General features: G+C 41.1%; 1 protein-coding gene across 9 annotated transcripts in view; it reads left to right on the top strand.

Annotated features, from left to right (window-relative positions):
- Nucleotides 1–15,482, top strand: part of LOC141215253 (gastrula zinc finger protein XlCGF66.1-like) — a 196,878-nt gene that overhangs the window by 77,594 nt on the left and 103,802 nt on the right. For 6 of the 9 annotated variants that reach the window (XM_073665573.1, XM_073665567.1, XM_073665570.1 and 3 more), the window contains 4 exons: nt 28–151; nt 234–331; nt 530–620; nt 3,123–5,379. In XM_073665573.1, the coding sequence (XP_073521674.1) occupies nt 28–151; nt 234–331; nt 530–620; nt 3,123–3,955 (1,146 nt within the window). In that variant the 3' untranslated portion in view covers nt 3,956–5,379. Of the gene's footprint in view, nt 1–27; nt 152–233; nt 332–529; nt 621–3,122; nt 5,380–15,482 lie in introns of those variants that run through there. The other 3 variants (XM_073665575.1, XM_073665574.1, XM_073665576.1) reach the window with 3 other exon arrangements.

Here is a 15,482-nt window from a genome sequence, read left to right as displayed (position 1 = left end):
GGATGACGGTATCATTGTATGTGTCAGGTTCCTATAAGGTGTCAGGATGTCGCCGTCTATTTCTCCATGGAGGAGTGGGAGTATTTAGAAGGACACAAAGAGCTGTACAAGGACATCATGATGGAGGTTCCCCAGCCCCTCACATCACCAGGTAATAGACAGGACTAAATACACACGGCCTATAATTATCTGTATGTAAAGAATGAATTCAGCCCCTTATGTGTTTCCACCAGATCTATCCAGTAAGAGGACAACACCAGAGAGATGTCCCCGTCCTCTTCTTCCACAGGACTGTAAACAAGAAGACCCCAATGTTCCTCAGGATCATCAGGTAGATGGAGATAAGGTGTCATGAGATCTCCCCTATGATGTGTAGACGGCTGTGAAGGTCTTGTGCTCAGTCTTGTTTTATCCACCAGTATTATATGTTTTATACTTGTGTAATGAGGACGGTGGAGATGGCAGGATTAGAGCTGATCATAGATGGGACTTCTCCATCTGTCTGTGACTTTTACAATATTTGTTTCAGGGTGAAGTTCTGACCCATATTAATACTGCAGAGACATATGTGAGGGATGATGAGCGGTGTAAAGAGGAGATTCCCACATATGACTACCCAGGTGAGTAGTAACCACTAAATGCAGAGAAGTCACAGATTCTTCTCAGTCACCGGCTGTGGCTGCTTTATCTATGGTGTAGTCCAGCCGTTCCACTATCATGTGATCACCATTTTGCCTCTAGACCACAACATTCTTCTCCACCCAAAACTGTTCAAATGACTTTGAACATTGAAAGCCCTTTTCTATATAACTTACAACCTGGAGGATCCACCTACCTAAATTAGAAGATGCTGACCGTTACCGGCTCAAGTCTGTAAACTACAAAGTAAAATGACAGCGTATGTAGAATGTGCTGACAAATTAGAAAATCACTTGAAAAAAACTAATATGATTGGTCTGTAAGAGAAGGTGGAGGGTAATGATGCTGTTGGCTTCCTAGAACCCTGATATCTTATTGGATAACTCTACCTTCTCTCCCTTCTGTGATGCTGAATGTGCTCATATGGTCCCTACAAAACTTCACTTTTATGATCGACAACATTAAATGTGCAGTGAGGGCCAAGTGTGAATTTTTCTAATTTTTCAATTTCTTTTAAAACCAACTAACTTCAAACAGGATTGCGATAAACGACATAAAAACATTACACCTGTGCCATGATATATCTCTAAGCTGTGCGTGGCTGTTGGCTGTAATATACATTTATTCACGCCTGCAGGAGATGTGTTGGCTCCAGCCCTGGTTTCATGGATTTACTCCGTCATAAATTCCATTATGTTTTCAATCCTAAGGAATTCAGATTACTGCACAATCTCTCCTGAAATGGGGGCGCTAATACTTTCTCTATTCTTCTGGTCAGGACTCATAGTAGCTCCAATGGTCCACCATAAATGAGTGCAACTCATGGGGTCGGCCTGCCTCATGTATGTGAGTCTAACTCCCTGGTAGTCTTTTAAAAAAAAATATCTCCATTGCCTCTTCCAAATGCCCGAGGTCTAAATTTAAGACACCTCATCTCTGCACTATTATAAAAAGTTCTCTTTAAATGTCTAATATTTCTTCTTATAACTCATCTGATAGAAAATATTGTCCCTTACAATAGTTTAGATTGAGAAGAGCCATCGAGCCCCATACTCTAATTACCCCAGAGAGGTTTCACCACTAGGTACTCACTACTTACTGATGGAGACTGTTGAGTTTGATAATTTCTGGAGATGTGTTATTGTATGTACTCAGTTTTTCCCATTACCCTTTATCCCTTCTACATGGATCTGGACTTACTTAGAAACCCCTAGACTTGGGCCACAGTGTTACCTGCTGTTCTGTGGTGTGAGATGGCAAGAAGAATAGTCAGGTAGCCGGGTCAGAACCAGGAGGGCAGAGAAAATACAAAATCAGAAGACACAACAGTAGTCAGTAAGAGTAGTCAGCAAAAAGGCCAGGGTCACAATGGGAAAAAAATAAACAAGCCAGGAGCTGAGCACAGAGGACTGAACTAGAGGAGAACAAGGCTGTATCTGGCAGCTTCCGGCAATTTATTTTGAGCTTTAGTAGGGTGCCGTGCTTTCCAATTGACCCAAGTAGGGAGCAGATTACTCCAGCTGGACAGCACACACACCAATACTGCCAGACTGGATGGTACTACTGGTCGCATGCACCCTAATCTTAGTGGCTGGACAGAGCCTGCACCACCCAGAGCTTCTGGTTCCGATGTCTCCTCCATTACCAGTGCCACCTGCACAATGAATAAGGTGGCGCTTGGTGACAGCAGCAGAAGTTGCAGGAGCTGAGTCCAGAGAAGATGGGAGACACTATTTTCATAATATGAGAAAATGGCAGAAAACCCGAACAGTAGAAATCCCCATAATGTGACTCTATTTTGGAAATTATACCCCTCAGTGAATTAATCTCTAGGAATAGTGACTATTTTGACTCCGCCAACACTTTCCAGAAATTAGCACACAGTGGATGATGGAGTGTGAAAATTGCAAATATAACATTTTATTACCCAACACATAGTGTCCAGATTGTGCTCCAGGAGACACACACCATCAATTAAGTGGGTTCTTCTCACTATAGTAATGCCAAATACATGGATGCTAAATGTGGTTTGGGCGCACTGCAAGGCTCAGAAGTGAGGGGGAGATCTGACTTTGGTAGAGCGGATATTGCTGGATTGGTTTATGGAAGCCATGTTGCTTTTCAAGAGTCTTTGAGCCACTAATAATGTGGAAACCTTTGACAGATGATGGACCTGAGTGGAGACTTGTTTTTTTGCTGAATGAATAGAAGTTTTTATTGATATTATTTTCGCCTACATAACATTGTTTGTTCATTCTGTCTCCCAAATATGGAATAAAAAGCCACCAAACAGTTGGACACCACGCTCTACTGGTTCATCCTATGATGTTTTCTATTAGACTGTGTACTGTCATTGTCTTGGTCAGTAATTAATTTTTTTTACATAACTTGCGATTTTTACATACATTTTAAGTAGAAATTTCAAAAATAAAAAATTTGAGGATATTTTATTCAAAAATAATAATTGGTTTTCTTCTTGGCAGATGACTGTACCAGGAGATCAGAGGGACAGCTGACATCTTCAATTTTTAAATCAGATGATCTTGAGATCCCACAGGATACAATTGAAGTGAATGCCATTACTCCAGATATACCATCATCCCTTCACAGCAAAGATCTGTCATCTGATCCTATGAAACAGGCCCTGTCTTCTGATTCATTACCGACTACTAATGAAAATGAAAGTCACAAAATAAGCACTAAAAAACAAACTGCTCCTAAAGCAAAGAAGCCATTTTCATGTTCAGAATATGGAAATAGTTTTCCACACAAAAAGTCTTTTCTTATACATCAAAAAATTAACACAGCGGAGAATAGATTTTCTTATTCCAAGTGCTTGAAATATTTTAACCAGAAATCAGATCTTGTTAGTTACCAGAGAACTCACACATTGGAGAAGCCATTTTCCTGTTTAGAATGTGGGAAATGTTTTAACAAGAAATGGAATCTTGTTAATCACCAAAGAACTCACACAGGGTTGAAGCCTTTTTCATGTTCAAAATGTGGGAAATGTTTTATCCGGAAAGCGCATCTTGATAGCCACCAGACAACCCACACAGGGGAGAAGCCTTTTTCATGCTCAGAATGTGGGAAACGTTGTAACCAGAAATCAGATTTGGTTAAGCACCAGAGAACTCACACAGGGGAGAAGCCTTTTTCATGTTCAGAATGTGGAAAATGTTTTGCAGATAAATCAAGCCTTACCAGACATCAGAGAACTCACACTGGAGAAAAGCCTTTTTCGTGTTCAAGCTGTGGGAAATCTTTTAACCGTAAAGAGCATCTTGATAGTCACCAGAGAACTCACACGGGATAAGTTTTCTTTTCCTGTTCAGAATATGGAAAATGTTTTGTGAAGAAATCATCTTTTCTTAGTCACCAAACAGTTCATACAGGGGAGAAGCCTTTTTCATGTTCTTAATGTGGGAAATATATTTCACAGAAATCAGCTGTTAATAAACCTCAGAAAAGTCACACAGGGAAGAAGCCTTATTCATGTTCAGAATGTTGGAAGTCTTTTAACCGAAAATTGTATCGTCATAAAGGGGTTGTCCACTACAAGGACAACCCCTTGTCATTCCTCATGTTTGGCCTTGTTAATATGAAAACACTCATATGCTCCTCCTATGTCGGCAATGTTCCAGCGGTATTGGGACTCAAGTTCCTAAGGCTCACATGAGCTTGTTACATCTCACGAGCACTGGTCCTAATCAGTGCCAGCTTCACTGTCTCTGCCTTCGGATGTATTGAACAACAACCAGAAGCCAGGGCTGCGGCTGCTGTTTGACTTCTTTTTAATGTTTGATTTGTCCGAAGTTGGGGAAAGTGACATCAGCGCAGGGCTCACATGACTTAACAAGCTCACATGAACCCTGGGAACGCAAGCGCCGACACCGCTGGAACCGCACCAGCATAAGAGGTTTGCATAATTGTTTTTAATTTAACAGAACCAAACCTGAGGAATGAGAAGGGGTTGTCCAAGTAATGGACATCCCTTTTAAACATCAAAAATATCAAAAATCCCACACAGAGAGAAGTCGTTATCATACCTAGAGTGTGAAAAATAAATTATTGGAAAATTGTATTTTGTTGACCATCAAAAATAATTCAGACGGAGAGAAACTATATATGTTATTGACAAATTGTACAAAAACATATAACAGACAGTTGTATAATCAAATGAGAAAGTGAAATTACTTTGGAACTTACTGTATTTTTTGGACTATAAGACACTTTTATCAAGAAAAAATCTTGCTAAAAAGTGAGTGCATCTTATAGACTGGAGGCTGCTTCCCGTGACAGAGGAGAACAATGAGACAGTGTCAGAGGCATAGCTAGGGGTTCAGCTCAGGGGGGGCGAAACATCTGAGTGGGCTCTAACCAGGTAATCGTGGGTACAACTATGGTGGTGCCCTCTGATCGTGGGTATAGAGAATCCTCAGGAGATGAACGCTTTGAAAATGAATCTCTACACCAACACTGATAGTATCACCATATGGTGACCATTTCGTGGTAGATACCAGTGCTGCAGAACATACAAATAATCACAGTACAGTTATACTGTATATAGTAACTTACAGCTGAAGTTCTTTCTGGTGGAGTCATTCATTTTCCCATCTTTTCCATCTGGCCCAGACCAACATGGCAACTTCTCCAGTCAACATTCGTCTGCAGATATTACAACGAAAACACATTTCACTTCTAAGAGACGTGAATACATTTGAGCACAAGGAGTAGGGAGCCGGCGGCGAGTCGCTTGCTGTGCAGCCCCGGCTTAACTATATCGGAGTGCACAGTGCTCCAATATACCTAAGAATAGAGTAGCTTTGGGTGGGCATCCCATGGTGGGCCCCCCTAAGCACGGGGCCCAGGGCGACAACACCCTCTGCCCCTTCCCGGTAGCTACGCTACTGGACAGTGTCCTTCCTGATCACTAATAGAACTGCTCTCGATCTTCCACACCAAACTTATCTAACTGATGGGTGCAGAGCAGGAGAAGAAGGTACCAATCCACCTCAGCCAGTGCACAGCGTGCCCTCGAACACGATACTCCTGATGCCTGACGTCATATGCCCTGCTGGTGCTACCAGGCTACCCAATCATTGACAGCTACTTTCACCACTGCCTACTTACATACCATTCCTCTATGGTCTTATTCCCTATTAGGGATACCAGTATTACAGCCAGATTAAATGATGACTTAACCTAGTATTGCGATTTTGAAAAAGACCCAGGCTCGGGTCGAAACATTGGAAAATAACATTTTTGTTATACCAGTTACTGTGGTGAATTGTTTTTGAAGCTCTCTGGCTGACTGTCTCTTTCTCTCTGGATGTCTCTCTCTGGCTCTCTCTCTCTGGCTAGCTGTCTCGCTCTCTCATTGGATCTCTGTCTCTGGCTCTCTCTGGCTGGCTGTCTCGCTCTCTCTGGCTGTCTGTCTCTCTTTCTGGCTGGCTGTCTCTTTCTCTCTGGCTGGCTCTCTCTCTCTGGCTGTATGTCTCTCTCTCTCTGGCTGTCTCTCTCTCTGGCTGTCTCTCTCTGGCTGGCTGTCTCGCTCTCTCATTGGATCTCTGTCTCTGGCTCTCTCTGGCTGTCTGTCTCTGGCTGGCTGTCTCTCTCTGTCTCTCTCTCTCTCTGGCTGTATGTCTCTCTCTGGCTGTATGTCTCTCTCTCTCTGGCTGGCTGTCTCTCTCTCTCTCTCTCTGGATGACTGTCTCTCTCTCTGGCTGGCTCTCTTTGGCTAGCTGTCTCGCTCTCTCATTGGATCTCTCTCTCTGTCTCGCTCTCTGGCTGGCTGTCTCTCTCTCTCTGGCTGTCTGTCTCTCTCTCTCTCTGGCTGGCTGTCTCTCTCTCTCTCTCTGGCTGGCTGTCTCTCTCTCTCTCTCTGGCTGGCTGTCTCTCTCTCTCTCTCTGGCTGTCTGTCTCTATTATCAGGAACATACTTGTGCTTCGGGGCAGCCCGGGGGCAGGTCTTTTCTTGCTGATCTGGCCTAGAGCATAAGTTAAGACCCGCCTACAGTCCAGCCCCAGAGCACGAGCATATCATTAAAAGGGGTTTTCTCAGGAATTAAAGTTAATTTTAATCAATACATCTTGGAATAATAATAATTTCCACAATTGGATGTGTTTAAATAAAATGTTCCTGTGCTGAGATAATCTTATAAATGTGTCCCTGCTGTGTACTGTGTAATGGCTGTGTCTGACCGTACAGGAACATGGTCTGATCATACTACAGCTCCTGGACTGGGGAGGAAGCAAAAGAGGATACAGACATTACAGCAGGGGATCACAGCTGATTCTGTTTGTGAGGTAAAACATTTCCCTGCCTGTTGTCAAACAAAGTTTTACTTCAAAGAAAGAATCATTTGTGATCCTCTGCTGTAATGTCTGTATAGTCCTCACCCCCCTCCGCCCCAGAAATGTGGTATGACCAGACTATGTTCCTGCACGGTCAGACACAGCCATTACACAGTACACAGCAGGGGACATTTATAAGATTATCTCAGCACAGGAACATTTTATTTAAACACATCCAATTGTGGAAACGATTATTTTTCCAATATCTGTTGATATAACTAAATTATGCCACCGTTTAAAAACCCCGCTAGAGGACACATCCTCCGCACACCGTGTCCCATAACTTCAACGGGCTAACAACATCAAATATAAATTACATATAATTGTTTTTTATTTGTTTCTTGAGAATTCTATCATCCATACCTATATCAATACCTGATATTTAAGAATGCAGAATCAATTTGGTTTTCTTCTTCAAGTCCCGCGGACAGGACGTATCTAGCACCAGCATCCAGTATGCCTCTCTGTTAGGGAGGGCACGTCTTCCATCTCCTCCTCTAGGTAAGGGGTTCATTTTCTCTAAACCATAAAATTCTAATCCTTTTACATTGCTCCCATGTTTTTGTAAAAAATGTTTTGATACATTTAATGGATTATTGTCTTCTCTGTTGTATGAATCTCTGATCTGCTCCTTACTCCTCTGTCTCATCATCTGGTCATCTGGAGTGTCGGCCATGCCACACCTGGGGAACTATTTCAATCAGAACCGTGTCATTTGTCTTTTTACCTTTAAATGGAGCACAGATGAGCTGTTTTTTTTGGAATTGTTATTAAGGGTCGATTGAGATTTGAGAGCGGTAAAAACAAAAAACAATGGTGAGGAAACATCAGGGAATACAATATTAAGGGCAAATTCTTGTCATCCCAGACATATTACAACTAATGTTCTCATAGGCGAGATGATTCGGGCCAACAGAAATTGTACAGAGGAGGATCAATTTATAAAAGAAAGGAGCATAATTTGCGATAGATTGCGTAAAAGGGGATATAAAAACTGGACCCTAAATAGAGCAACGATTATAGTGCAAAGTAAAAGTCGCAAAGAGTGTATTAAGAAAAATGCAAATTTAGTGAACGTATAAAAAAACAGTTTTTGTCACTATTTTCAGTAGAGAATATAATCTAATAAAAACTATCATTAGTAAGTATTTGCCAAGGATGGATGGATGTCTTTTTTCTAAAAAAAAAACTCACCCACTTTATCTAACACTTCAACTGTGACAGACAGAATCTAAACAGAAAAAACAGAATCACATTGTATGATTTTTAAATAATGAAATTGCATTTGATTGCATGAAATAAGTATTTGATCACCATCTGACCAGCAAGAATTATTCTGGCTCTCACAGACCTGTTAGTTTTTCTATAAGAAGCCCTCCTACTCTGCACTCCTCACCTGTATTTATTGTACCTGTTTTAACTCGTTACTTGTATAAAAGACACTTGTCCACACACTCAATCAATCACACTCCAACCTCTCCACAATGGCAAAGACCAAAGAGCTGTTTAGGACACCAGAGACAAAATTGTAGTCTTGCACAAGGCTGGAATGGGCTACAGAACAATAGGTAAGATGCTTGGTGAGAAGACAACTATTGGCACAATTATTAGAGAATGGAAAAAACACAAGATGACTGTCAATCTTCCTCAATCTGGGCCTCCATGCAGGATCTCGCCTCGTGGGGTAACGATGATTTCTGGGAAAGGTCAGGTATCAGCCCAGAACTACACAGGAGGACCTGGTCAATGACCTGAAGTGAGCTGGGACCACAGTGTAAAATTTTAGCGTCATGGATTAAAATCCTGCAGGGCATGCAAGGTCCCTCTGCTCACACCAGCACATATCCTGTTTGAATTTCGTCAATGACCTTCTTTATGATCCAGAGGAGGTATGAGAGAAGGTCATGTGGTCAGATGAGACCAAAATAGAACTCGCCGTACTTGGAGGAAGAAGAAGGATGAGTACAACGCCAAGAAAACCATCCCAACCATGAAGCATGGTTGAGAAAACATTATACACTGCTCTAAAAAATAAAGGGAACACTCAAATAACACATCCTAGATCTGAATGAATGAAATATTCTCATTGAATACTTTGCTCTGTACAAAGTTGAATGTGCTGACAACAAAATCACACAAAAATCATCAATGGAAATCAAATTTATTAACCAATGGAGGCCTGGATTTGGAGTCACCCCCAAAATTAAAGTGGAAAAACACACTACAGGCTGATCCAACTTTGATGTAATGTCCTTAAAACAAGTCAAAATGAGGCTCAGTATTGTGTGTAGCCTCCACATGCCTGTATGACCTCCCTACAATGCCTGGGCATGCTCCTGATGAGGTTGCGGGATCTTCTCTGCAAAAGGGACAGGACAACTGCACCGTATTGAAGAGAGGATGGATGGGGTCATGTATCACAAGATTTTGGCCAACAACGTCCTTCCCTCAGTAAAAACATTGAAGACGGCTCGTGGCTGGGTCTTCCAAGATGACAATGACCCAAAATACACAGTCAGGGCTACTAATGAGTGGCTCCGTGAAAAAAAAATTCAAGGTCCTGGAGTCCTAGCCAGTCTCCAGACCTGAACCCAATAAAAAAATCTTTGGAGGGAGCTGAAACTCAATGTTGCCCAGTGACAGCTCCGAAACTTGAAAGATCTGGAGAAGATCTGTATGGAAGAGTGGGCCAAGATCCCTGCTGCATTGTGTGCAAACTTGGTCAAGAACTACAGGAAACGCCTGACCTCTGTAATTGCAAACAAAGGTTTCTGTGCCAAATATTAAGTTCTGTTTTTCTAATGTATCAAATACTTATTTCATGCAAAAAATGCAATTTAATTTTATTGTTTGTTATATCTCCAAAAGATTGTACATACATCTGGCAACAACAAATTCCATCTAACGACAACAACAACAACTTCCATCTAACTGAAACAACAACAACTCCCATCTAACGGCAAAAACAATAACTTCCATCTAACGGCAAGAAAAACTTCCATCTAAAGGCAACAACATCAACGTCCATCTAATGGCAACAACTTCCAACTAGCGACAACAACAACATCCATCTAATGGCAATTGTTCAGGAACAGCAACAACAACTTCCATCTAACGACAACAGCAGTTTTCATCTAAAGGCAACAACAACAATGTCCATCTAATGACAACAACAACAATGTCCATCTAACGTTAACAACTTCCATCTAATGGCAACAACATCAACGTCCATCTAATGGCAACAACTTCCAACTAGCAACAACAACAACGTCCATCTAACGGCAACAACAACGTCAATTGGTCAGGAACAGGAACAACAACTTCCATCTAACGACAACAGCAGTTTTCATCTAACGGCAACAACAACAATGTCCATCTAACAGTAACAACTTCCATCTAATGGCAACAACTTCTTTCATATAATGGCAACAACTTTCATCTAACGGCAACAGCTTCCATCTAATAAAAAAAACTACAAGAAGCAAAATGAACATAAATCCTGCTATAAATGAATAAAAAGCAAAAGTGCATTTAAATAAAATAGGGTTTTTCGGAACACTGTTTTTCATCAAAAATAGCATGAAAACTATCCCACCACGACAAGGTGAACCCATTATACTCTGTCTAATATTAAAAACCTTATCATGTGTCAAAGTTGACTTCCGTGTGTGAATAAGCGCAGACAAAAGACTGGGTCCTGAACTGTGAACATCAGCCTAGGGAAGCTTTTAATGTATTATATAGCTCTAGGAAGGGAGGCCACACCCTGGCTTGCCCAGAATGCAAACAATCCAAAGAAAAAACACAGAATTTGAGCTTGGTTTAAGTTGGTATACATGCAGCACAGAAACGCACACCCTGGCTTCCATCTAATGACAACTACTTTCATCTAACGGCAAGAACTTCCTCATCTAATGACAACAACAAACAACTTCAATCTAACGGCAACAACAACTTGAATCTAATGGCAACAACTACTTCCATCTAACGGCAACAACAACATCAATCGTTCAGCAACAGCAGCAACAATTTCCATCTAACGGTAACAACTACAACTTCCATCTAATGGCAACAACTTTTTCCATCTAATGGCAACAACAACTTTCATCTAATGGCAACAACTTTCATCAAACGGCAATAGCTTCCATCCAATAAAAAAAACTACAAGAAGCAAAATGAACATAAACCCTGCTATAAATTAATAAAAAGCAAAAGTGCATTTAAATAAAATAGGGTTCTTTGTAACACTGTATTTCATCAAAAATAGCATGAAAACTATCCCACCACGACAAGGTGAACCCGTTCTACTCTGTCTAATATTAACCCCTTTCTGACGTATGACCTAATAGTAAGTTTTGGTGACCTGGGCCGATTGGACCAATAACGTACTATTATGTCATATGGCAATCGCGCCCGCACATAAGCGGTGAGGGACGATCTCCGCCAAGTGTTAGCTGACACCCGGTACTATGTGCAGGGAGCGGTCCCGCACCGCTCCCGGCACATTAACCCCCTCAATGCTGTGATCGCACCATTGCGGTGCAAGGGGAGGTGATCGCAATACTCACCTCCTCCAGTGCTGTCTGCAGCGGCTTCCCAGATGTTGCCATGGCAACCCGCTGTCGTCATGACAACACTGACAGCCTGTATAGCACAGGGATGGTGCTGCATTCCTGTGCTATACAGGCGATCAGAATGAAAAAAATGAAAGTCCCAGAGTGGGACACAGAATAAAAGTCCAAAAAGTGTTAAAAAATAAAAAAAAATAAAAAAATGTTTTTGTAAAAATATTAAAAAAAAAAAGTAAAAAAAATAATCCACAAAAAATAAAAATATAATGTACCCATCAATAAATATTATTATGAAAAAAAACAAAAAAACAATAAAAGTCCACATATTTGGTATCGCCACGTCCGGAACGACCTGACCTATAAAAATGTCCCGCTAGTTAACCCCTTTAGTGAGCATGGTAAAAAAAAGAAATAAAAAACGAAGCAAAAAACAATGCTTTATCATCATACCGCCAAACAAAAATTGAAATAACACATGATCAAAAAGACAAATATAAATAAAAATGGTACCACTGAAAACGTCATCTCGTCCCGCAAAAAACAAGCCACCATACAGCTCCATCAGCCAAAAAATAAAAAAGTTATAGCTCTCAGAATAAACCTATGCTAAAAAATAATTTTTTCTATAAAATAGTTTTTATTGTGTAAAAGCGCCAAAACATAGAAAAACAATATAAATGTGGTACCGCTGTAAACGTACTGACCCGAAGAATAAAGCTGCCTTATTAATTTTACCACACGCGGAACAGCATAAAAAAAATCCCATAAAAAAATTCTGGAATTGCTGGTTTTTGTTTATTCTGCCTCCCAAAAATCGGAATAGAAAGCGATCAAAAAATGTCATGTGCCTGAAAATGGCACCAATAAAAACGTCAAGTCATCCCGCAAAAAACAAGCCATCACATGACTGTCTGCCAAAATATGGAAAAATTATAGCTCTCAAAATATGGCGATGCAAAAACTAGATTTTGCAAAAAAATGCGTCTTTCAGTGTGTGACAGCTGTCAGTCATAAAAACCCAATATGAATCTGGTATCTCTGTAATCGCACCGACCCGAAGAATAAAGTCGTCTAATCACTTATACCGCACAAGGAACGGCGTAAAAAATAAACTCTAGGGTTAGGGTTAGGGTTGTGTTAGGGTCAGGGTTGGGCTAGGGATTTTTTTCAAAAGTAAAAAAAAAAAGATGACGATATGGCGACTAGAGTTGAGCGCAAGTGCTCGCTACTTGAGTTTGCATCGGGCGCTCGGGTATGCACTGAGTATCGCGGGCGCTCAAGTGACATGCTCGAGTCTCTGCACCATATGCTTTGTGGCCCAAAAAAACTTGCGGGGATTGCCTGCCATGCACGAGCATGTTTTTTTTTTGGATGTCTAATAACCATGAAACATGCGAGCGGGGACTCAAGCATGTCACTCGAGCACACGCGATACATGGTGCATACCCGTGAACCTGATGCAAACTCAAGTAGCGAGCACTTGCGCTCAAGACAAATGACAACTTATTCAATATGATGACCTAATGTTATCAATTTCTGTGTCGTACCTCTACATTCAAAATGTTCACTATACCCCTTGATAAAATCCTTGAGGGGTGTAGTTTCCAAAATGGGGTCACTTGTGATGGGGTTTCCACTGTTTAGGCACATCAGGGGCTCTCCAAACGCGACATGGCGTCTGCTCTCAATTCCAGGCAATTTTGCGTTCAAAAAGTCACACAGTGCTCCTTCCCTTCTGAATTCTGCCGTGCGCCCAAACACTGTATTTTCCCCACATATGGGATATTGGCATACTCAGGAGAAATTGCACAACAGTTTTTGGGGTCCATTTTCTCCCCTTACCCTTGTTAAAATAAAAAAATTGTGGCTAAATCATTATTTTTTGTGGAAAAAGTTAGATTTTTTATTTTCACGGCTCCATGTTATAAACTTCTGCAAAGCACTTGGGGGTTCAAGGTGCTCACCACACATCTAGATAAGTTCCCTGAGGGGTCTAATTTCCAAAATGTCACTTGTGGGGGATTCCACTGTTTGGGCACATCAGGGGCTCTCCAAATGCAACATAGCGTCCGCTAATTATTCAAGCAAATTTGACGTTCAAAAGTCAAATGGCGCTCCTTCTCTTCCGAGCCCTGCCGTGTGCCAAAACAGTGGTTTTCCCCCAACATATGGGGTATTGGCGTGCTCAGGGGAAATAACACAACAAATTTTGGGGTCCATTTTTTCCTGTTACCCCTGCAAAAATAAAAAAATTGGGTCTAAAGTAACATTTTTGTGAAAAAAGTTAAATGTTAATTTTTTTCTTCCACATTCCAAAAATTCTTGAATGTGGTTTTGAGCACCTTGAGGAGTGCAGTTTTTAGAATGGTGTCACTTTTGGCTATTTTCTGTCATAAAGACCCCTCAAAATGACTTCAAATGTGACATGGTCCCCAAAAAAATGGTTTTGTAAATTTTGTTGGAAAAATGAGAAATCGCTGGTCATCTTTTAACCCTTATAGCTTCCTATTAAAAAAAAAAATTGGTTCCAAAATTGTGCCGATGTAAAGTAGACATGTGGGAAATGTTATTTATTAACTATTTTCAACATTTTTGCCAAATTTCCTTTTTTTTCACAAATAAACGCAAGTGATATCGAAGAAATTTTACCACAATCATGAAGTACAATATGTCATGAAAAAACAATCTCAGAATCAGCGGGATCCGTTGAAGCGTTCCAGCGTAATTACTTCATAAAATGACAGTGGTTACAATTGTAAAAATTGGCCCGGGCATTAACATGCAAACCACCCTCGGGGGTAAAGGGGTTAAAAACCTTACCATGTGTCAAAGTTGACTTCAGTGTGTGAATAAGTGCAGACAAAGGACTGGGTCCTGTACTGTGGACACCAGCCTAGAGAATCTTTTAATGTATTATCTAGCTCTAGGAAGGGAGGCCATAGAATCATAGAATGGTAGAGTTGGAGGGGACCTCCTGGGTCATCTGGTCCAACCCCCTGCTCAAAGCAGGATTCACTAAATCATTTCAGACAGATATCTGTCCAGCCTCTGTTTAAAGACGTCCATTCAAGGGGAGCTCACCACCTCTCATTGATCACCCTCACTGTCAAAAAGTTTTTTCTAATATCTAATGTGTGTCTCCTCCCATTCAGTTTCATCCCATTGCTTCTTGTCTTTCCTTGTGCAAATGAGAACAAAGATGATCCTTCTACAATGTGACAGCCCTTGAGATATTTGTAGACCGCTATTAAGTCTCCTCTCAGTCTTCTTTTTTTCAAGCTAAACATTCCCAAATCCTGCAACCGTTCCTCATAGGACATGGTTTGCAGACCGGTCACCATTCTGGTCACTCTTCTCTGAACTTGCTCCGGTTTGTCGATGTCTTTTTTAAAATGTGGTGCCCAAAACTGTACACAGTATTCCAGATGAGGTCTGACCAAAGAGGAGTAAAGTCCGATAATGACTTCACGTGATCTAGACTGTATGCTTTGTTAATAGGCCACACCCTGGCTTGCCCAGAATGCAAAAAATACAAAGAAAAAACACAGAATTTGAGCTTGGTTTAAGTTGGTATACATGCAGCACAGAAACAGACACCCTGGCTTGCATCTAATGATAACTACTGTCAGAAGATCACAAGCAGTTTTTGCTAAAATATTATATCAATTGTCGATCTGCAAATGTGGTCTATGCGTTGATTTGTCCTTGTCCACTGGTGTATGTAGGCCAAACCTCACAAGAGTTACAGAAAAGGATACAGCAACACTTTTCCAATATTGCCCTGGCAGAGGTTGATCTTGAATCAGGGAAGACTCTTTCCACAATGGCCATGCAGTTTTTGCTGAAACATCGTTGCAGATTGAAGGGGGACGACTGTGGTAGGGTCTCTTCCAATATCCGTGGGGAGGATGTGGC

Source organism: Phyllobates terribilis, unplaced genomic scaffold (assembly GCF_046119375.1).
Source record: "Phyllobates terribilis strain yellow unplaced genomic scaffold, ASM4611937v1 Scaffold_235__1_contigs__length_3068650, whole genome shotgun sequence".
In the NCBI taxonomy this organism is placed as follows: domain Eukaryota; kingdom Metazoa; phylum Chordata; class Amphibia; order Anura; family Dendrobatidae; genus Phyllobates; species Phyllobates terribilis.
This window is presented reverse-complemented; position numbering and strand designations above follow the sequence as displayed.